The sequence below is a fragment of the Sorex fumeus genome, unplaced genomic scaffold (assembly GCF_029834395.1).
Source record: "Sorex fumeus unplaced genomic scaffold, SorFum_2.1 ptg000024l, whole genome shotgun sequence".
NCBI classification, from domain to species: domain Eukaryota; kingdom Metazoa; phylum Chordata; class Mammalia; order Eulipotyphla; family Soricidae; genus Sorex; species Sorex fumeus.
In genome coordinates this window covers 19,092,025-19,107,420 of record NW_026606081.1, presented here as the reverse complement: position 1 = coordinate 19,107,420, position 15,396 = coordinate 19,092,025, and the positions used below count along the sequence as shown (strand labels likewise).

The 15,396-nt window shown below is 54.8% G+C and overlaps 1 protein-coding gene across 2 annotated transcripts in view; it reads right to left on the bottom strand.

Moving 5' to 3' along the window:
- Positions 1-15,396, bottom strand: part of PPP3CA (protein phosphatase 3 catalytic subunit alpha) — a 104,316-nt gene that overhangs the window by 39,869 nt on the left and 49,051 nt on the right. For both annotated transcript variants that reach the window (XM_056114033.1, XM_056114034.1), the window contains exon 2: positions 965-1,165. In XM_056114033.1, the coding sequence (XP_055970008.1) occupies positions 965-1,165 (201 nt within the window). The remainder of the gene's footprint in view (positions 1-964; positions 1,166-15,396) is intronic.

The window sequence follows — 15,396 nt, the reverse complement described above, 5'->3', positions numbered from 1 at the left end:
CCACCAAAGCGAAGGTCACGGTTCCACGGTGTGGGCCCGGACCCTGGGCGGGGGAGCCCCGGGCCGCCCCCTGCCAGGCTGCCAGGCTGAGCTGGGAACCTCCCCATGACGGCAGCGGCTGGAGGGCTGCCGTGACCTTGAGGCCCGGGGCCCCTCCCCGGCCGGGCGCAGAGCCAGTGGCTGTGGGGAACCCTCTCCCAGGCCCCAGGCAGGAAGCAGCTGGGCCGCTGCTGCTGGTAGATTAGCGGCCGGAACCCGACCCCGCGCGCCCACGCCCCGCTGGGCTCCAGCTTCTCTTGAGGAGTTGCCACCGCTGGGGCATCGCGGGGGCAAACCTGCAACCTGGCACCTTCAGCAGCCCCCCACAGGCCCTGCCCCTCGGACCACACTGCCTTCCTCTGCCCTCGGGCCAGGTCAACCGCGGCCTCCCTCCTGGGCACCCAACCTGAGCCGCTGCCCGGCCTGCGTGTCCACACCTGCTGGACACTGCCCCAGGCACGGCCGCGTCACACGGAGGCTCGGCTGTCACGGGTAGGCACGCCACAGACTCCAGGGGCAGGAATCTGCACGAGGTGTGTGTGTGTGTGGGGGGGGGGGGGGGGAGGGCTGGCCCTCTGGCCTCATGGGAGGGAGCAGCCCCTCCGGCCCTGCAGACCCCTCCCCCGCCTCACAGGGGGCACCCCCGGCAGGACCTCAGGCGGCCCAGCCCAGGCCTGTAGGATGGCCAGGTCCACGGTGCAGGCCACAGCGAGGGGCCCACGGCAGGCGGTGGACAGGCTGTTCTGGAGACGGGGACCAGGCTCCTCCTGCCCTTCGCCGACACAGGCTGGCCGTGTCCCCCGAGGGTCCCTGCCCACAGAGGGGCATCCCCCACCCCCTAGCCCCGCTCCAGTCTCAGCGGATGGCCCCCTCCCTCCAGATGCCAGGTGTTGGGGCCCCGGGCACGGCCACCCCTCGCACTCGCCTGTGACCGGCGCGTCGATGTCCAGCAGGTTCTTCTCCTGCCGCAGAATGGATGCCCCCTCGGTGACGATCCGCAGGGCAACGCTCTCCTCCAGCCGGCCCTCCTTCATGAGGTGCGCCTTCAGGACGTCCACGCGCGGCTTCCCATCGCTGTCAAACACCTCCTTGGCCGTGAGCCGGTGACTGGGGGGGAACGGGACGGCTGCAAGACAGAGCCCGGGGGACAAGTTAGATGCTGCTGCAGAGGAACACGTGGCCGAACACCGCAAAGGGACACGTGGGTCAAACACGACAGCCAAACGGACACATAGAACACGACAGTCAAACGCCCGAAAAAGCCCACACATCTCCCCTGGGCCCAGGTCCCTACCCGTCCCAGGCGAGGCCCCATGTGGGTGTGGGACCCGAAGCAGGAAGGCTGTCGGGGTGGCTGGGGCAGCACCAGGAGAGGCCCTGAGAGGCGTGGACGGCATGTTCTGGGCTGACAGGGTGGCGGGGAGCTGTCCAGCTCCAGCATGGACCAATATCCCTCCCCAACCCACCCACCTTCCTCTGGCTCCGGCCCTCAGAGGGGCTGCTCAGATAAGGCTCAGGAAGGGTCGAGCCCCCTTCCTGAGCGTGGCTGCCTGTCAGCCTCTCCTGGGACAGTGCCCGACAGTGCCCTGCACACCCCAGTCCAGGGAGCTTGCCTTCCCGACATCCCGCAGTGACGCTGTCCAAACATGGGTCAGAGGCGTGGTGGGCACTTGGGCCTGAGGGCGTATGAGCCTCGGCACAGTCTTCCCGAGAACCGAGTCACCTCAGGGAGACCCCAAGTGCCGACCTGCAGTGTGGTCACAGCCGCCTCGTCTCACACTGGTCGGAACCGAAGAATCTACCCACAGCCACTGCCCCAACCACTGTGGCCACTTGATAGTCACAGGTGCTTGGCGATAGACATGGGCTCTATCTCGGGACACTCTCCCATCCCCCTGTGGTCACTGTCTCAGGACACTCTCCCGTCCCCTTGCAGTCACTGCCTCGGGACATTCTCCTGTCCCTTGCGGTCACTGTCTCAGGGGCCCCCTCCAGTGAGCACTGTCTCAGGGGCACTCTCCAGCACTGCCCGTCCCCATGCGGTGCCATGACTGCACAGGCCCTCATCAGCCCGGCCCCTCTTGGCCCTGCACCATCGTCCTGCCATAGGGCTGGCCTGGTGTGTGGGCATCAGCCCCTCCCTGCCTCTCGTCAGCAGTGCCAGGCACCCGTCAGCAATCGGCCCAGCTGAGAGCAGACCCAGCCTCGGGCCTGGGAACAAAACCTCCACCACTGGATTCCGGCGGGTCCACAGCTGGGAGAGGCGCATGCTCCCATGGGTGCCATGTCCACAACCCATGGGGACGCTGCAGACCCACCAACGGACGGGCGGACAGACGGATGGACACCGCTGCCGCCTCTCCACACGAGGCGGGCCTTTGCCACGCCACAGGCTTTCAAGGCTTGGTTTGCCTGACTGTCAGGAGTATCACAGGTGACTCATGTGGTCAATTACAGACGGTAACAATAGAACTCAACAGACGGTAACAATAGACTCAACAGACGTCTTGAGATGCTACAAAATTTTATTGTATGGAAAAACTGAATAAAATCTGGTTTATTGCTAAAACAAAGCTATCTGCATCAGTTCAGTCATTTAAGTTGGTCAAGTCAAGCACGATTTATCTTCTGTGTGTAATATGATAAAAGAAAAAGAACATTTACCGACTTTGATGTACGACGTCGAGTGTTCAGACTAGGAATTGCAATAATAAATGTTCAATAAATGCTTAAAGGACGTAGCATTGAAAATGTGTTGTTTTGTAAGAGCTACTTTTCCAATCTCACTAGCCAACTTTTAGCAAATGGTCTTTATACCCATCCCTGGAATAGCAAACTCATAGCACTGCATGAAATTCTACTCACTGGGGTGGATTTAGTCAGACAACTTATTATTTATTTATTGTCTTGAACATATTTTTCCCTCTGGAGAAACATGTCACAAGAGAAGATTAAAATCAAGAAGCAAACAAAATACTTCAAGACAAGTTAGATTTATTTCCCGAGGGAGCTGGTCCCTTAAACCTCAGTAATTATCCCTCAGAAATGAAGACACTGGGGGATTCTGAAACTCCACTTAACCCAGGACACGCTCCACCTGCCTTTGACTCAACATCCTCAGACAGAAAAGACAGGCCAGAACTTTCTGCACAGGGGAGCTAGCTCTGGTGATGAATTCTACCACAGACACAAAGCCCTAAAAGTCCAGAATAACGGCCAGCAAAGCAGAAACCAGGACACGCGGGTCCCAGGTCGGCCCCGAGGGTGGGGCTGGGACCAGGCTCCCCACCCCATGACGTTCCACGCACAGCCCACTCATGAGGCTTCCCACCCCACCCTCCACCCCCAGCTGGAGAAGCCTGAGCAGCGGGAACCCAGATGCCTCAGGCCAAGCGCCTGTCCCCAGCCGCAGGATGAAGGTGTGTTTAAGGAGTCAAACTTCTTTTTCCTTTGTTTTCAATCTGTGTCCCAAACAACATCCAATAACTGCCACTAAGGGGGGTGGGGGGAATTAAGGTGGCCATACTGCCTTTTTGTGACAAAAGGGAAATTTTTAACCAAAAGCAAACAAAAAGCCAAGGAGAACCCTGTGGCTCACCCCAAAGGAATCCCCGGGGCAGTGGGTCCGAGAGAGAGCGTTCCCTGAGCCTTCCCTGAGCCGGGCATCTGGGCCTCGCCCGATAGGCAGCCTCCCCTGACTGCGGCTCTCCCCTCCTCCCTCACTCTGCAGAACCGCCAGCACGCGGCAGACAGGCCCTCAGCCTCCACACACCTGCGGAGGAAGCAGGGGGCTCACCCTCAGCCCGCCGACTCCTGCGTCCCCCCTGCGCGCCCCCCCACGTCCCTCCCACCCACTCCTGCATCTGCAGGATGATCCCGGCAGTTCTGAGTTACAGTCAAACATGCATCTTGGACTGAGCCGAAGGACAAGAGCAAATTTCCTAATAAAACTGCAATGGACCACATTCCTTTTCTCAAAAACATCTTTTAAAGAGACACTGAGAAGACAGTGAGGAAAGGGGGCGGCAGAGCAGACCCCTGCGACACCCCCCCCCCCCCCCGTCCTCACGCCTCACCTGACGGGCCAGAATACAGCACACAGGGACCCAAGAGCTGGGCAGACGGATCACGGCGTGCGGCCACCAGAACCTCCCCGACACGGGGAGGGAGACAAAGGACAGCAAACTGCCATGGCACCCCAATGCCTGCACGAGTTTCCCTCCACCTTAGAGTCACTTTGTGGGCACGAGGGGCCCCGCTCGGCCACCGAGACCCACTGCTCGCCTGCACAGCCTGAGACGCCGGCCATCCAATGTCGACCCAGCACAGCCAACACAGACGTGAGACCCAGGCCCTGTGCAGTGACCCGTGCACACACGCCAACCGTGCATGTTCCTGCCGGCATGTGTGGGTGCCTGTGACTTATGTCTGCACATGTGGGTGTGTACTGGTGTGTGTGCGTGCGTGTGCATGGTGTACACATGTGTGTCTGTGTGATGTGCACTGCTAGTGAGCAACGTGTTAGTGCATACGTGTGGTGTCCGTGTGTGCAGCATGCATGTGTGATGCGTGTGCCAGTGCATGTGTGTGATGTGTGTGCGTGCATGTGTTCCTGGCATTGTCCCCCCACCCCGGGCCTGAGCTGTGCAGGAAGGGGGTGTGAGTCTGTGTGTGGACAGTGACACGCAGTCTGCTGGGCGGGACGGTGGGGCTCTCAGTGCCTCAGGCTCTCCCTGGGGGAAGGTGCTGCCACGTCTGGGCCACTGCACACACCACAGGCCTCGCTCCTGAGGAGCACGTCAGCCTTCGTGGCCGCACTCCACAGCCAGCGCTGAGGTGTCTCGTTTCTGGGGCTTCCCCAGCGGTGCTCAGCCTCCTTACCCCCCACCCCCCACCAGCCACACAGTCGGGCTCGTGGGGCTCCAGGCCCAGGGACACGGCAGCTGTGAGCCACAAAGGGCTGCAGAGGGGACATGAGCCTGCCGGGTGCCGGAAGGAGGAACAGCTGTGGCCTCCAGCAGCTTCCTCTCGAGGGCTGCCGAACACAGACGCTCCTGGACCTGGTTTTTCTGGCTACCATCCTCAAAACTGGGCAATCTTTTTCTTTTTTTTTTTTAAGAATATTGGCGGGCCCAGTAACGTCTCCATTGGAGACTTTGTTGTTACTGTGTCTGGCATATCCAATACTCTCGGTAGCTTGCCGGGCTCTCCGAGAGGGGCAGAGGAATCGAACTCGGGTCGGCCATGTTGGCCGCGTGTAAGGCGAACGCCCTACCGCTGTGCTATCGCTCCAATGGAGACGTTACTGGGCCCGCTCGAGCAAATCGACGATCAACGGGAGGGCCTTTACCTTACCTTTACCTAAGAATATTGGCATTTACACACAGAAATAGTTCATACTTTTGTAAAAGAGTACAGAGCAAGTCCAAGAAGAAACTGAAGAAAAAAGATAAAGGGGAAAAAAACCCCTGAAAACAGGAATTTGGGCTCAGGTAAAGTACATGTTTTAAAAGCAAAATCCTAAATAGCATGTGAATTTTACTAGAGTTATTTCCCAAAGGCGCTGGCTCTGGTTGACTCTCCTCAAAGCCAAGGGGACCCAATTATTACTCTCCACCAAATGATAAACAAAACACAGGGAGATCAGCCACTCCCTGAACTCACTGCCTCTGGCCCCTAATTACCCTCAGGGTTTCTGTGCCCAAGAGACAAAAAGTGTGTCCTCAAAGCAAAACCAGACTCAAGGGCCAGAAGCCATTTCAACTGCATTTGAAGTAGTCGCTGGCATACTGTTCTGTTTTGTTTTTAATGTGCAGGATATGTCCCCTCCTCCAGCTCCAGCTCTGCAAACAGGCACCTCGTGATAGGACTGGACATTCAGACTCTGGGGCCAGAAGTTCTGAGCCCATGTGAAAAGGGAAGGAAAATGCAGGAACCGTTCCTGTGACTATTCACTGACAAGACACTCTGCCAATGCTGATAGTCACCGAAAACTCCCCAGTCATATTCTGCTCAACTTCAGCACCACAGGTGGAATCTCAGAAGTGGAAGATTGACAGGAACAATGTTTTAAAGTAGGATCCCTCAGAGAGTCTGTGAACCCCAACACTGCAGGCATACTTCGAAGGTGACTATCCTTACAGTTGCAAGAGAAGAAACACTGAGGAGACCAACGGGAGGAGGAAATGAGGGCTCAAGGCTTGCAACATTGTAGCAGTTTCAGCAACCCCCCCACATTACAACATTGTTGCAATTTGAGTTGCTACTGCATTCCAACACTTGCAGTTTTTAGCAGCTCTGCAACATTGTTGCAGTCTCAGCAGCTACCTAATCCCAAACACTGTTGCAGTTTTCACAGGCTGCAATTGCAACACTGTTATATTTGGCAGCTGCCACAGCAACACTGTTGCAGTTTCCATTGCCCCTACATTTCCAACACTATTGCAGTTTCAGGGGCTACCACTGTGCTGTAACATTGTTGCAGGAATTAGTCTTGCAACATTGTCACAGTTCTATGGTTGCTATGCTGCAACACTGTTTCCTTTCAGCAGCTACTACTTGCACACATTTCCAGAAGAGACAAGTTCCTTCTCCATCCCCGCTGCCATGGCAACCGCCCCAGCTCAGTTACTCCCTCAGCTACAAGATGCAAAGGATGCTGGGGTGACTTTCTCCCCTTCTCTCCATCTCACCACTAGCTTGGTGTGATTCTGAGCCCCAGGTTGCAAGGCCCAAGTGGGAAGGAAGTGCCCAGATGCCCCAGAAAGCCATGGGGGAGCCCCCTTTCTGGTGCTGAGCCCCAGGTGTCACCAGGGCATTGTCTAGTCAATGCCAGGGGGAAGCGGGGCTTGTGGCCGGGCACTGCCGTGAGGTGCACCACCACTGGCCCCAGGGCTCCTCCTGGACAGGCTGTTCCTGCCCTGGCTGCTGAGATGGGAGCTGTTACGAAGAATGACCAGGACGGAGATCGGGAAGTAAAGAGCCCAATTCTGCCAGGTCAGCTTCTGGCTGTGCCAGGACTGAGGCCTGGGGTCTCGCGGGCCCCTCCAGCGCTGGTCTGATCTCATCACCTTGGTCGTCCCCCTCTCAAGTGCTCCTGAGAAGCCCCTGGGGTGGGACTCAGCTGCAGAGGAAGATGTTTACCCCAGTACAGGAGACAGCGTGCAGAGTCCCTAGAGAAGGACAGACTGCAGCTGGCCAAGGCACATTTCTGACTATTTCTGCCCACAGTGTGTCTGGGAATCTCTGCAGAGCCTCTCCTGCCTGCCATGCTGGGTGTGTGGGAGCCCATGGAGTCTGTACTCCACAGTTACACCTGGACACGCCCTGGACACAGGCAAAGGCTCCACACAGACGTTGGCCTGCTGCCCCTCCCTCCCGTGCCCTCTCCCCTCTTGTGGGACCTGAGCTCCTGCCCCAGGGAGCAGGGGCTTCTCCGGGAAGTCTGCTGAGCCGGGAACCTGCCACAGAAATTCCCAGGACCCTCCTGGGTGAGCGTGTTTACAGTGACATTTCCTAGGGGAAGAGAGAAGCTCCAACACCCATGTCCAGCCTGGTAGGGCGACTCACCAGGCTGAGAGCTCAGAGCTCTGGGAAGTGATAGAGTTTGCTGGGCCGTGGAGTGTTCTAAGAGTTAATCCACTGATGCTGCCATCCCTGACTTTCCCCACGAAGTCTCCGGGGGACTCAGCTCAGCCTACGAAGGTCCTGGGCTGTCCCTAAAAGCCCCCCAGCCCTGCTGCCTAAAAGCCCAGCAGACCTTCCCCAGTGCCCCAGGGGAGTAGCAGCAAAGCTGGCCAGGAATCGCAATGAAGGGCACAGGACTGCGTGAACAGTGGACGACAGCTGAGTCGGGGTGAGGGTACACAGCCTAGCCCCTGCTCTGTGTCGGACACTGGGCCGTGCGGGCTCAGGTCGGCCCTGGGTACAGAGCATCCTTCCTGGGCAAGGTGGGAAGACTCCGGGCTGCAGGGCTGGCCACCAGTGGCCCGGGTCTGTGTGTGTGTGTGTGTGTGTGTGTGTGTGTATGCAGGTCAGTCTGTGGGTACATGTGTGTATGTGTGTGTGTGTGTGAGTGTGCCGGTGTGTGTCTCAGTGTTTATGTGTGTGTGCAAGTTTGTGTGGTTTGTGTGTATGTGTCCGTGTGTGGCTCAGGTCAGTGTGTGTGTGTACATGTGTCAAGCCCAGGACAGTGTGTGTGTATGTGTGCGTGAACATGCACACACATGCAGGTCACTCTGTGTGTGCTCAGGTCAGAGTGTGTGTGCGGGGGGAGGGGGCTCAGGTGAGAGTATGTGTGTGGGTCCAGGCTTGAGTGTGTGGGCACACAGGACTTTCCTTCCAGCACCCATTCTGGCATCACCTGCATAATCAACTCCCGAGCTACCATGCAGAGAAGCATTCAGCCTTGTCCCCTGAGGCGTGGCCACTCCACCCCTTGGGCTGAGCTGTGTGTGCCCTCGGCCTACCCCAGACTCTGTCTCTGCAACTTCACTGGCCTGAGCTGGCACTGAAGGGGCATCGGGTTTGGGTTTTGTCTTTTTTCCCGGGGAGGGACAGTGCTCAGGGTTCACTCCTGCTTCTGTGCAGGGAGGTCACTGCAGACAGGCTTGGCCCCATAAGATGCTGGGACTGGACCTGGGTCAGCTTCAAGCCAGGCACGTGCCCCTCTGCTGGTCTACCTCTTGGCCCCAAAGGCATGTCATTTAAACCCACACAATACTTGTATTTGTAATGTCCTACATATATTGAAAACTAGCCTTAAAAAAGAACTTACAAGATTCTATACACACTGTTAAGCTGAGAAGAAAAATTCCTTTAAATTTCTAAATAAATGCAAATAATTAAGAAGTTTAAAATTTACGCAAAAGACAATGCAGAATAAAAAAAAGAGACTTCTCTTTCCACAGAGAACCTTTCCACAACTAAGCAAATCATTCAAAAACAAGGACTGCTATAACCAATACTTGCTGCTGACTTTCTTCCATTTCTAATTCCTCATTTCTAATCCTAGGAAAGAAACCCAAGGTTTCCCCTATAGTATCTAAACTACCTATTAATCTAACCCGGATAATACTATAGCATCATAGCACTGTCCTCCCGTTGTTCACTGATTTGCTTGAGCAGGCACCAGTAACGTCTCAATTGTAAGACCTGTTGTTACTGTTGTTTGGCATATCGAAGACGCCACGGGGAGCTTGCCAGGCTCTGCCATGCAGGCGGGATACTACTGGTAGCTTGCCGGGCTCTCCGAGAGGGGCGGAGGAATTGAACCCGGGTCGGCCACATGCAAGGCAAATGCCCTACCCTGCTGTGCTATCGCTCCAGCCCGGAAAACTACTAAGAAAAATAAAATTTCTTGCTGACTGATTATATAGAGGCTATTTCTTTCCTTTGCTAATGGACGTGTGCCCTGAACAAGGGCAGTCTTGAAGCTGGCAGTGCCACACTTCACATAAACTGAGGCGTCAGTCACTCTCACACTTCAGAAATGACGACTTTATAAAGCTAGTGCCACCTTCCCCAACACCAGCCTCATGTCGCCGACGCACTTAATTTGTTCTATGACTTTGCCGGTCTATTTAGTATGTGTGAGGAGCTTCGCTAGAGAGCAGAGAATGAATGTCATCTGGCGGAGGGTTGCAGACCTCGCATGCCCGAGTGTGAACAGTCTCACAGCAAAAGCAGCACTTCGTGGCGGTGGATGAAAGTGACTCAGGGCCTGTGTCACCAGCCGTGCAGTCTGTCTGATTCACAGAGATCTGGCTGGAATGAAGGGAAACTGTCCCTGGGCCTTGAACTTCTGTGCCAGCAATAAATATCTCATAAAAGAATCTAAGAATGAAGGTGCTTTCTGTGGTGAATTTTTTGGCTGACCTACATATAAATGCAAAGGAGAGACATTTCACTATCACTGGATTCCTCGTCTTTATATAGAACTCCTCATCATTCAGCCCTGTGCCACCTAAGGAAGCACTGACACACAGCCTCGGGTGAACTGATTGAACGGAAGCACAAAAGCACAGCCCTCGGCTGAACTCTGATTGGACGGAAGCAGAGAAGCACAGCCCTTGGGTGAACTCTGATTGGATGGAAGCACAGAAGCACAGCCCTCGGGTGAACTCTGATTGGATGGAAGCACAGAAGCACAGCCCTCGGGTGAACTCTGACTGGACGGAAGCACAGAAGCACAGCTCTCGGGTGAACTGATTGGACGGAAGCACAGAAGCACAGCCCTCGGTTGAACTCTGATTGGACGGAAGCACAGAAGCACAGCCCTCGGCTGAACTCTGATTGGACGGAAGCAGAGAAGCACAGCCCTCGGGTGAACTCTGATTGGATGGAAGCACAGAAGAACAGCATTTGGGTGAACTCTGATTGGATAGAAGCACAAAAGCACAGCCCTTGGGTGAACTCTGATTGGACAAAAGCACAGAAGAACATAAGGGCCCGGAAAAGGCAACTATGTCCTCCTGCGGTTAATGAATCAGGTGAGACAAGAGGGCCCAGGGCGATAAACACACTGCAGGTCACTTGCCTTGCATGCTCCCCTTCCTCCTCTTCCCCCGTCTGACCCCCACACCCAAGAGGGTCCCTAGGCCCTCCATGAGTGATCCCTGAGTGCAGAGTAGGAGCAACCCCTGAGCACTGCTTACCGTGGCCCCAAAATCAGAAGAATAAAAGAGAAGGAAGAATGATCCGCTGCCTGAAGTAGGTCACCCGAAGGCCAGTAACAGCCTCAGCAACCAGAGTCAGAATGTTCCAGAAACCACCTCAGTGCACAGCATGCGGATGGGAGTGGAGGATCAATGAATGGTGCTCTCTCTCTGAGATACTGCTGAAAACTGGGTTGTGCGAGTGGGTAAACCGAGGCCAGACTTAAGCATGATCTCTACTTCTCCTCAGAACTTGTCCTGACCTCAACAATTCTGACGCCTGGACCAAAAGCCAGCCCTTGCCTTAACCACATAACAGATGCAGTCAGTGTCCCCGTGTAGTCAATCAAGTGAGGTCATGAGGATACGCCAGGCTGCTTCCGCCCACGAGGCCAGGAGTGGACACCCTACTCCTCAGAAACGTGATTCGAGTCATACTTGCTGAAGAGCCTGACTGGTCATGGTACTCTCAGGATCTCTCAGGAAGTGGCCCCCACTCAGGCCCTGGCGCTCGGCTGTCTACTGCCAAGGTGCAGGGGAGTGGGCAAGAGGCTGGCAGGTTTGGGGGTGGCAGCGGGCACGGGGGGGGGGGGGGGCAGGGCCCATCTCCTGCTGCTGCAAGGACCCGCCATCATGCTGCCCAGAGTGCCCTCAGACACTGACCAGTCACCCGCTGGGCCCAGGTCAGGGATGCTCCCCTGAGCACAGTTTTTGGGGAAAACGCATCAGAAACAGCCAGAGCATCTGCGTGACAGACACCAGTCTGCCACAATGCCCTGGCAAGTGGCTCCTGCACCACCAGAAGCCAGGCATGGGGTGTCAGTGTTATAATAAAGGGTATGTGGGTGCAGCAATCCCCACCCCACCCCCTCGTCTCAGCCCTCCCTGCCCAGTAACTCAGAGTTAGTCCAAACAGCTGGTGCAGAGGCAACGCCAGGGAGAAGGGAAGGGCAAGCGGGGGGGGGGGGGCGGGGGGGGGGGACACACCTCGCCTGCTCCTCGTCTTCGCCTCAGAGGGCAGCTAGGGGCCCGCACTCACCACTGCCAGGCCCACTCTCCTGGGGGTGACGTCAGAGCTCTCCCGCCTTCCTGCACCCCAGAGACTCCCGGCTCTTCACTGCCTGAGGTCTGCTCTCCCACAAATAGGAGAGGCCAGTAACAGCCACCCCTAGGGAGGCTCCTTCCCAGAGACAATTCACTTTAGCGCAAACAGAAGAAAGAGGAAGGGGCGCAGGGGAGAGCAGGCACCAAGACATGGGGGAGGGGGGGGAGTGGCAAAGGGAGACCCGGGCTCAGAGCCGGGGACGCCCGCATGCCCTGCCCTCCTCCAGGACACCTGCTGGACACTGCCCGGCTTTACTCCTGGAGCGACAACAGCTGCCAGAGCCTGGGGCACACTCCGGACTCCAGCTCTCGTGCCCACGTGGGTCCAGATGCAGCAGGATGATTCCGTGGATGGGGTCAGAGGAACGCCTGGAAAGGCCACACACGACGGGGTCTCAGCGCATTGAGAAGGAACTAGTGACTGAGGGAAATGCAGGGGAGTCCTGCGGCAGGAGGGGACAGAAACACAGCCGAGGAAACCGAAGAGTGGGTCAGAGCAGCTAAAGACCCGCACGGACCAGACTGACCATCGCTAGCTGGGGAGCTGTGCCAGGAAGAACTTCGACAATTTCCATCAAAAACACAAATATTAACCCCCCACCCCACCCCGCGAAGGCCAGTGCACCTGTGATATTTCCAACTCACACTTTCCTGATTATTTCGTTATTTTATACCCAGATTTCCCTCCATATTCTTGAAAGGACTCCCCATGATGAACAATCTAAGAATGAAATTTTAATAAAACCTTTCCTCTTCTTTTAAAATAACTCCAAAGTGCTAAGAACAATGCCCTTAAGTTGAAATACCATAAAGCTCAAGCATGTTATTTTTGAGAGACACGTCCTGAATCAAATCTGCAGAATACCAAGAACTAACAGGGAGGCAGAGACAGGTGGAAGGCAGTCAGTCTCATCTTTAAAAAAATGATTACGTTGTCCTAAGAAGATCCCCTTGTGAAGAAAGCACACTCCTCTGCCATCGTGTAAGCTCAGAGAGAAAATTACATCATTTTATTCTGAACCCGTCATGGGAAATGACGAAACCTTCATTCCTAGAAGTTGTCTTCTTTAAATTAAAGGAACCTCAGAAGCCGTTACTGCCAGAATGACAATTCCACACACACACCATCCCTGGAGGGCCGGGCCTGCGGGGGCACCGCACGGCGAACACTGACTGTGCCCACGCGTGAGGCACATGTGGACCCGGGAACTCAAACACCCAGATCAAGAGTTTTGCCGCCCCTTCATCGGCAGGATGGACAAGCGCCTCAGCGCTAAGCATGGGACTAACTTTCCATGAAGTGCAGCCAGGCCAGGGCTGCCAAGGGGCCCAGGATCAGAGCCTGTGACGTTCAGCCTCTGCCACCACACAGCGTCACCCACATGCTCTGTGCTCCCGTGCCCGGCTTCAGCTCGCGTCTTACCACTGTGACCAGAGCAGCAAGAGCCCTCGTCTGCCCAAGCCAGAACAGGTGACCACACTGTCTCACCCCGAATGTGCGAATGTTTCATCACGAAGGAGTAGAACGACTCGGCAGTCGAACTTTTAAGATTCCAAAATCTTAAACAGACCGTCAAGACGAGCAGATCCTTTGAGGTAATGTCCAAAGAAAATATTCTCCAAATCACCTACACATGCCCCAGGCCTAATTTTTCACAATCATCTGACAAATATTTTTCTTGTCTTTGCATTTGCTGAATTAAAAGTCCAACAAGCGGAAAATGAGACCGCTCCTTTTTCGTCACAAACACGTGTACTTCTTTTTTAATCCATTTTTCATAATCAAACACAGACTTGTAAATAAGCATCCGTGACAGTCTGTTTTATCTGTGAGAATCTCAGGTGCTTCTCAACTAGGGATTAATGGCTTTTAATAAGAAAGCTTTAGTTTTTCTGTATTCAGAGGAATATTCTCAGCAAAGTGCAACTGCGTGTGGAATCTGCTGTTTCTTCAGCCATCCTTCTACCTACCACCGAGGGAGCCTTTTGGTTACCCTTCCAACCCTCCGATTCACACACACGCTCAAACCAAACGATCACCCAGGTTAAATTATGCAAGATATGGTAGTTACCTCAATACATCTGACAAACTTAGTTTTAACTTCACGGTCCAGCAATATCCTTTGGTTCAAATTCTTCTTGTGGCTTCACCGAAACAGCATCTACCATGATTTGTACCATGCGAAAAGTCCATGATTTCTATTTCGAACTATTCTAATCTATTCCTGTACCCAAATTTCCAGTGATCAGGGAATTTTTATTATCAAAAGAGATGACAATCTTAAGCCAAAATAAATCACATTATAGTTTGATTAGAAAATGCCTTCCAAATGTCTCCTATGACTTGTCTGTATAGATTCAGAAATTCTATGCAGAATACATGCATAGAATGTAAGGAAATACATGTAGAGTGTGATCATGTTCCCAACATGACTCCACTGTTGGTGAGTGGCCCGTCGTGCACCCATGCCCCAATGCCACAGGTGAAGTGACCTGGAAGACATCTCGCCCCTGGGCTATCAGCAGTGCCTCGTTACACACGACTCCACGCCACGGAGCTCCTGCATGGTCATGGGCAGTACGAAACTGCTTTGTTCCTGCCCCAGTTGGGACTTACGTCTTGTGGCCATTCATGAGGGGCAGTGTGTATGTCCTTCTGAGACTCAAGGAGGCCAGTGTTTGTCTTGCATCCTGTGGGAGGAAGCAATGCATCCCACCCCAGTCACCGTTCACCGTGGGGATGCCTTGGAGAAGCCGGTACTGTCAGCCTGGCACCAGGCAACCTCCTCACGGGACAATGGCATGTGCTCTGGGACCCCTGTGTGGCCCCAAAGTGGGGGGGTGGGGGGGCACAGGAACTCCAGGGAGGTGGACAGACAGATGCGCTCAGAGCGGCCCTCCTCCTGCTATCTCATGCCAGAGAGCTGCTGTTACGGGAACGGCCTTGCCAGGCCCAGGGGCTCGGGGGCCACGTGTGGTGCCGAGGGTCGAACCAGTGATGGTCACTTTCTAGACAACAACAGACAAAATACTAACTCTGGAGGAATCTCCTTCAAAACAAGTGTCTGGGGCCAGAGTGATGACACAGCGGGGAGGGCATTTGCCTTGCGTGCAATGGATCCTGGTTCGATCCCCGGCATCCCATATGGTCCCCTAACCACCGCCAGGAGTAACTTCTGAGTGTTGAGCCAGGCGTGACCCCTGGGCATCGCCAGGTGTGACCCAAAAAGCAATAAATAAATAAAGTATCTGTTAGTTGAGAGAATCATTGTAAGGCAAGTTACTGAACTGTGGGGTGAAAGACTAAAAATGTTCTATTTTCAAATAGTCAAAAATACAAGCTACCGAGAGTATTCGATATGCCAGACACAGTAACAACAAAGTCTCCAATGGAGACATTACTGGGCCCGCTCGAGCAAATCGACGATCAACGGGAGGGCCTTTACTTTACTTTACTTACTATTTGTCTATTTCTAATCTTTCCCATTTATGGCACCTTCCGGTGTTCCCTTTGAGTCCCTTCCTACCTGCCTGGGTCAGTGATGTCGAGGTCATGGGCAAGCTGCCGAGAAATCACAAGATCCCCCCCACACCTCCA